Source organism: Triticum urartu, chromosome 5A (genome assembly GCF_056163025.1).
Source record: "Triticum urartu cultivar PI428250 chromosome 5A, HENAU_Tu73, whole genome shotgun sequence".
NCBI classification, from domain to species: Eukaryota; Viridiplantae; Streptophyta; class Magnoliopsida; order Poales; family Poaceae; genus Triticum; species Triticum urartu.
In genome coordinates, this window is record NC_141877.1 from 475,762,446 (window position 1) to 475,769,470 (window position 7,025).

Sequence of the window (7,025 nt, forward strand, 5' to 3'; positions counted from 1 at the left end):
TCATGTACACACACCAAAGAAATGCATATAACTTGAAGGAAACATATAATGGATTTGTATGTAATAAATTCTATAAATCACGACTTTTCACTACTAAGTGATAGTTCCTCTTTTTGCAGGATAAGATAAGTGATAATCCTCGCAAATCACCATAATCCATATTTATCTCATGTGATGAAAGAGTTTTCCATAGATGCTAGAAGACAGTGTCCTCTCTCTCTCTCTCTCTGTGTGTGTGTGTGTGTGTGTTATATCCCATGTGACAATATGTCATAAATTATTATCCCATGATGATAATATGTCATAAATTATTATCGGTAATCTCATAAATCCGAATCCATCATCTTCTCACGTGACCTCAACATATTATCTGAATTGGTAAAAAAATATTATAAGTGTGGAGGGATTCGGATTACCAGTACCATTAAACAGTACTGTCATGATATGATTACATCTACACATATTCGTTTTCTGATCCAGTCAAGGAATGGCATCAATCGGGCTTCATTGCAATAGTGGATTATTTTAACCCAAATTGTCGTATCATGAGCTGATCTATGACAAAATTGCACCTTGCATGAATCAAGTAAAATGATAATTCATTTGTCCTTTTTTACGTGGAGGCCGGAGGATTGGGTCTCACGTTCTCATCACATGGCCAATAATGAGCTGGAGTTTGTTGGATCATGCTGATCTAACAACGTAATTTTGATTTGTAGTGGATGCCAATAATGCGCTGACATTTCTCAGGGAGGTCACCCAAGTAAACAACCGTTCCTTACAAGAGGCTCGTTTGAGTAAACGACGCCATCAGAGAGTGTTTCCTCAAAAATCCACTTCCAGCAAACGCTCAGGAATTGTCATGCTATAATACATATATTTGCTATGTGATTACAGAAAGATTTGTCATGTGAAAAGAAAAAAATGCCACAGTAACAGAAAGAATTGACGGGAATTTGTCATAATGCAACAGAGCAAATTGCCATGCGTTTCAGAGATTTTCCATGATACAGTGTAGATAATTGCCAGATAGAGAAAAAAAGTAAAACTTGTAATCTCTGTAGAAAATCACTGTCCCGGAGTAGAAAAAGTCAGAGAGGGCACGCGGAATGTCCATGTTCGGCCCGACGTAGTCAGGTAACACAAACCTCATACGCTCGCAACTAGGCCGAGGTTGTCAATCTTCGTTGGTCAAAACTGAAGCCAAAGAATCAAGATGTACACCCACATTGTATGTTTCGCATGACAACTCCACCATGACAAACCTGTAGAAGAAAAAAGTAGATCCGTCTCCTCTACATGCTTACTGGCGATACGGAGAAGCATCACCTGAACAAAGACAAGGCGCGAATACCTTATTTCATGCCGAAAAATATATATACCCTGCCGCCATGGGTCTCAGCCCCTCCCGACACTAGAGTGATAGATGGAGGGACAAGGTCTCGTTCCTCGCGGGGAAGCCAGGGAAGATCGACCGGCGGCGGCTAGGGATGTGATGACGCATATGCTTAGGTTAGCATCTCCGTTCCCTCCATCGATCGTGCCTTATACTCACAACAAATACTTAAACTGAATGTACTCACCAAATAGGATTACTACTTTCCGTACCATTATTGACATCGTGACATTACAAGGGTTCATGTAGTTTCGAGGCCACCTGATGGCTATGAAATCGTTGAGAAGGTGAGATCGCAGGTCAACTACTCCAAGATACATTGCACCCCCCACCATGGTCCATGGCCACCACCCCGGCCGGCTCCCTACCTATATAAACCACGAGTGTGCGCTTCTCTCCCAAGATCAACACAAAACCTCTAGCTAGCTGGTGTCTTACCTCGCGCCTCCCGAAGACATGGCATCCGCGACGACGGTGCACCACCGGCGCCGCTGCATTCTCCAGCTGGCCCTCCTGCTATTGGCGGCGTCATCGATGGCAATGCTGGCGGTCGACGGAGCCTGCGAGAGCGAGGAGTTCCCGACCGGCAGGAGCTACGCGATGTGCGCGGACCTCCCGACCCTCGGCGCCTCGCCGAAAATATATAATAGAACACCTGCGCTCAGGCCCTCACTATGTAGCCATTCATTCTGCGATTCGCGATTCGTGCAAACACATTTCTCTTTTTTGTTTCTCTCGCATAAAACATGTTTTGAAGTTCAAACCTTTGCAGCGTGGCAAAGCTTTTATCTAAAATCTAGGATAAATCTTTCAGATTTTTATCATTTTTTGTATATTTATTTTTGACCAAAAAATCTGAAAGATTTATCATAGATTCTAGATAGAAAGCTTTGCCACGCTGTAAAGGTTTGAACTTCAAAACATGTTTTATGCGAGAGAAACAAAAAAGAAAAAATTTCAGATAAAAAATTAGTTGTGTTGCACAGATCTTAAAGCAATATTGGACAGTTAGGATAGTAGGGACCGGGTGCAGATGTTCTAAAAATCCACGTCCGACGCCTCGCTGCACTGGACGTACGACGCGGCGGTCTCGTCGCTCTCCCTGGCGTTCGCGGCCAAACCGCCCGGCGCGAGCGGTGCCGGCTGGGTGGCCTGGGGGATCAACCCCACCGGCGACGGCATGAAGGGCGCGCAGACGCTTGTCGCCTTCAAGAGCAGCGGCGCGTACGTCGTCAACACGTACAACCTCACCGGGTACCGCCCGCTCAGCGCGGCGTCCACGCCGATCGCGTTCGAGGCCACCGAGCTCGCCGCCGACGGGAAGGTGCGGCTCTACGGGACGCTGCAGCTGCCCAAGGGCATGGAGGCCGTCAACCACATCTGGCAGGTAGGGTCGACGGTGGCCAATGGGGTGCCGGCCAAGCACGCGTTCGCGCAGGAGAACCTGGAGGCGAAGGGCAGCCTCGTGCTCACTGGTGCCGGAGCGACGGACGCCGCGCCGGCTCCGGTGGCCGTTGGCCCGTCGGCCGAGGAGGCCACTGGTAACCTAGAGACAGAGACCGCGCCCGAGGCAGCGCCGGCCCCGTTGGCCGGTGCCCCGTCGACCGAGGAGGCTGCTGGTGACCTGGAGACGGGGACCGCACCGTCGCCAGCGCCGTCCAGCGGGTCGGCAGCGGTAGTCACCACGTACGCCTTGGCTCCGGTGTTCATTTTGATTCTGGTGTTCGCGGGTTTCTTCGCGACTGTATAATCTCGGTGAGATTAAATTTGTCAACGGGAGAACGTATGTAGGATAGTCCTTTTTTTTCCTTGAGCACTGTGCAACCCTTTTTCTAATATATTTCTCTGGGTTGAAATGAAAATTTGTTGTATTTTCACGAGGGTGTTTTTGTTTCATGGTCATTTTGATTTTCGTGTGTTTGTCAAAGTGATTATTGGATGAGTTCGAAGCTTCTTTTTCTGCATAAGTGTATTTAGATCACTATTTTAATGATCCAAAAATTGAGACACTTATTTTAGGACAAAGGAAATACAATCGTAATGTGATTACATCTACGCATATTCGTTTCCAAACCAGTAAAGAAATAACAATAATCAGGCTACTTTGCAATGGTGGATTTTTGAACCCAAATTGTCTTATAATGAATTGATCTATGAAAAAATTGCACTTTGCATGAAACATGTAAAATGATAATTCATTTGTCTTTTTCGTAGGGGAGGCCGGAGGATTGGGTCTCATCTCTCATGTTCTCATCACGTGGCAAATAATGAGCTCGTGTTTGTTGGATCATGGTGATCAAACAACGTAATTTTGATTTGTAATGGATGCGAATAACAGCTTGTGTTTTCTCAGCGAGGTCACCCAAACAAACAAACGTTCCTTGCAGCAGGCTTGTTTGAGTGAACCATGCCACGAGAGAGTGTTTATTCAAAAATTAACTTCCAGCAAAAGCTCGGGAATTGCCATGCTATAATACATATATTTGCCATGTGATTACAGAAAGATTTTGTCATGTGAAAAGAAAAAATTGCCACACTAGTAGAAAGAATTGACAAGAATTTGGCATGCTGCAACAGAGCGAATTGCCACACGTTGCAGAGATTTTCCATGATGTAGTGTAGATAATTGCCAGCTAAAGAAAAAAAGGAACAATTGTCACACATGTCCAAGAATTGCCATGCTACAGCAGGTAGAATTGCGATGCTACATCAGAGAATTGACTTGCTATATAAAAAATGCCTACATGTTCATGAATTTCCATGCTACATCACAGCAAACTGTTGGAAATTGCCACACTCTAAATACATCCGGATGTGATTTTCATGTGGGGGGGGGGGGGGGGGGGGGTGGGATAAGACGAGGGTCATGTCATTCGCGCCATGGGGAGTGAACATTTAGTATTTTACGTTCACTCTTTCATTCATAGGGGTGAATGGAGCGGACAGTAATCGCCACGTGTGTCTCTTTGAGGCTCACACATGAAAATTGAATGTACAATAGAGTGTTTCTAGAAAAACCACTCATAAAAAACCCAAGTTCAACAACATTTAGGTTTTAAATTGGTTCCGGTTATATAGAACATGGTGCACTTTCGTACGCAACATCGCCTCATTATTCTCGCAAAATATACATCATCCTTGTTAGATATGAGGTGATCTTTTGGGGGGCAAAAATATCAAAAGTCGTATATTTAGTACCGCCGGCCCTATAAAAACACTATATAAAATGCAAATTACATCTAAATTATTGGGGGTGTTGAAGTCCTCTTCCTCCTTCCACCGGTGGCGCCGTGAGCAAAGCTCGTTGCCGTTTCTAGACTTCCTTCCTAGTAGAGCAAAGTTGCTAAAACCTAACAGCTGCTATAGAACATCAGTCGAGAAGTCGTCGATGTAGACCAAAAAAGGTCAGACGACATTGGTTGTGCATGCACCAGACGAGATTATTACTTTATGTAATCCGGATTATAAAGCCCTTGTTAATTAAAAGTCCAATTCACAAAGAAAAAGGTGTATAACATGGACACCCGTGATCTTTGTAGCAAATCACCGCCTCGGAGTAGAAACGTCGGCCAAACATAGTCACGACACAAATCTCATACGCTCCTGACTAGGACGAGGTTGGCTAACCTTCGCTGGTCGAAACGGGAGCCGAAGAACAGAGACGTACACCCACATTGTATGTTCCGCATGACAACGCCATCAAGACAAACCTACAAAAGAAAAAGATAGATCAATCTCCTTTACATGCTTCCTAATGATATGAAGAAGCATCACCTGAACAACGACGAGGCGCGGATACCTTATTCCATGTCGAAAAACATCTATCGTCTTGCCATCGTTATCCCTTACCCTGCCGCCATGGGTCTCGGCCCCTCCTGTTGCTAGAGTGATAGACGGAGGGACAGGGTCTCGTTCCTCGCCGGGAAGCCGGGGAAGATCGACCGGCGGCAGCTAGGTCACAGTAGCCAGGAGGCGCGAGGAGGAAAAAAACGATTATGCTTCATTTAATTAAGAGTGAATTCCGGTTTTTACCCCCTATTTTGACATTTTTGACACTACTTACCCCATTTAGTGAAATTTCATCCATTTTACCCCATTTAACAAAAGTTCTGCCAGGATTTACCCTGTTTAAAATTTCATGAGTGTTCTGGCAGACAGGTCCCAATTGTGAAGTCTAGATGGCATGCCACATCGATGGTTTTTTCCTGCTTATTTTTCTCTCTCGTGAACCAGTCCTCACGGCTTCTCCCGACCGGACCGGCCCGATGGAGGTCACTTGCGTCTCGTCCAACGCATAATGCCTGAGTCGACCACGCTCCTTACTCACGCCTAATAGATTGCATCGCCCGTCCAGGCTTCTGCCCTCACGTACCCGTCAGGCTCGCTCGAACTTATGGTTAGGGATTGTCAGGCAACGGCAGCGGCGTGATTTCATACCTCCTCGAGCGGCGTTATATATGGTCGTGACATCAAGGCAAGAAATGACCCCATGAAATTCGGCTCCGTCAATCTCGCCGACGTCTGGGCGCGACATCAAGGCAAGAAATGACCCCATGTAATCCGGCTCCATCAAGCTCGCCGACGTCGGCGTGGGCGCGTCCATGTACATGCCCCCATCAGGTTGTGCTCGGTTGCAGATCTATGGGGGCCGCTCGTCCAACAAATCAGCGAGGTTGGTGAACAAGCAAGCCCTCACGTCGTACCCCATTCCACATGATTTTGACCATCTCCATCATGTGTATTATGAAGTTTTCCTGACTCATGCATTGGCCGGTGAGGCGTTTGATTCAGACAGAATTAAAATGCTTATTAGAAGATCACGTGTATACATATCACCCATCTATAACTGACGTACATTGATTTAAAGTTTTTTCACCATTTTGAATATTGTTGAAATCCTTTTTTTTCTTTGTTTGCAGCGTGTGTGTGATTCGAAGGAAGGCGAACAATGTGTGCTATGAATATTGGAGGCCAGAGTGGTGCGGCCCAACTTACGCCTTGTGCGTTGGACGCGAGCGACCTGCTCTGGCGATCATATCAGGCCAGCCCAGTCGAGCGAAGCTGCGAGGACTGGTTCAACGTGGAGAAAAATAGGTAGGTAAAAACTGTTGATGGGGCATGCTAGGTGGACCTAACAATTGGGACCTGCTCATCAGAATGCTCGCAAAATTTTAAAATGGATAAATTGTGGCAAAACTTTTGCTAAATGGGATAAAATGGATGAAATCCTGCTAAATAGGGTAATTAGTGTCAAAAACATCAAAATAGAGGGTAAAAACCAGAATTCACTCTTTAATTAATCATTGACCCCATAGGGATGTGATGACGCATATGCTTAGGTTACCATCTCCGTTCCCTCCATCGATCGTGCCTTACACTCACAACAATACTTAAACTGAATGTACTACACCAAACAATATTACTATTTTCCGTCCATTATTGACATCATGACATTACAAGGGTTCATGTACTTTCGATGTAGGCCGATGCTTATGAAATCGTTGAGAACGTGCAATCGCAGGTCAACTACTCCAAGATACATTGCACCCACCACCATGGCCGGCCCGTTCTCGAGCTCCCTACCTACATAAACCACGAGTGTGTGCTTCTCTCCAAACATCAACTGAAA

At 45.7% G+C, this 7,025-nt stretch overlaps 1 protein-coding gene across 1 annotated transcript; it reads left to right on the plus strand.

Moving 5' to 3' along the window:
• The first annotated feature begins 1,852 nt into the window (after nucleotides 1–1,852).
• LOC125530774 (auxin-induced in root cultures protein 12-like) lies at nucleotides 1,853–3,146 on the plus strand. Its single transcript, XM_087522922.1, has 2 exons — nucleotides 1,853–2,022; nucleotides 2,453–3,146. Exons 1-2 carry the CDS (start codon nucleotides 1,853–1,855, stop codon nucleotides 3,144–3,146), a joined length of 864 nt encoding a protein of 287 aa, XP_087379048.1.
• Nucleotides 3,147–7,025: the final 3,879 nt, after the last annotated feature.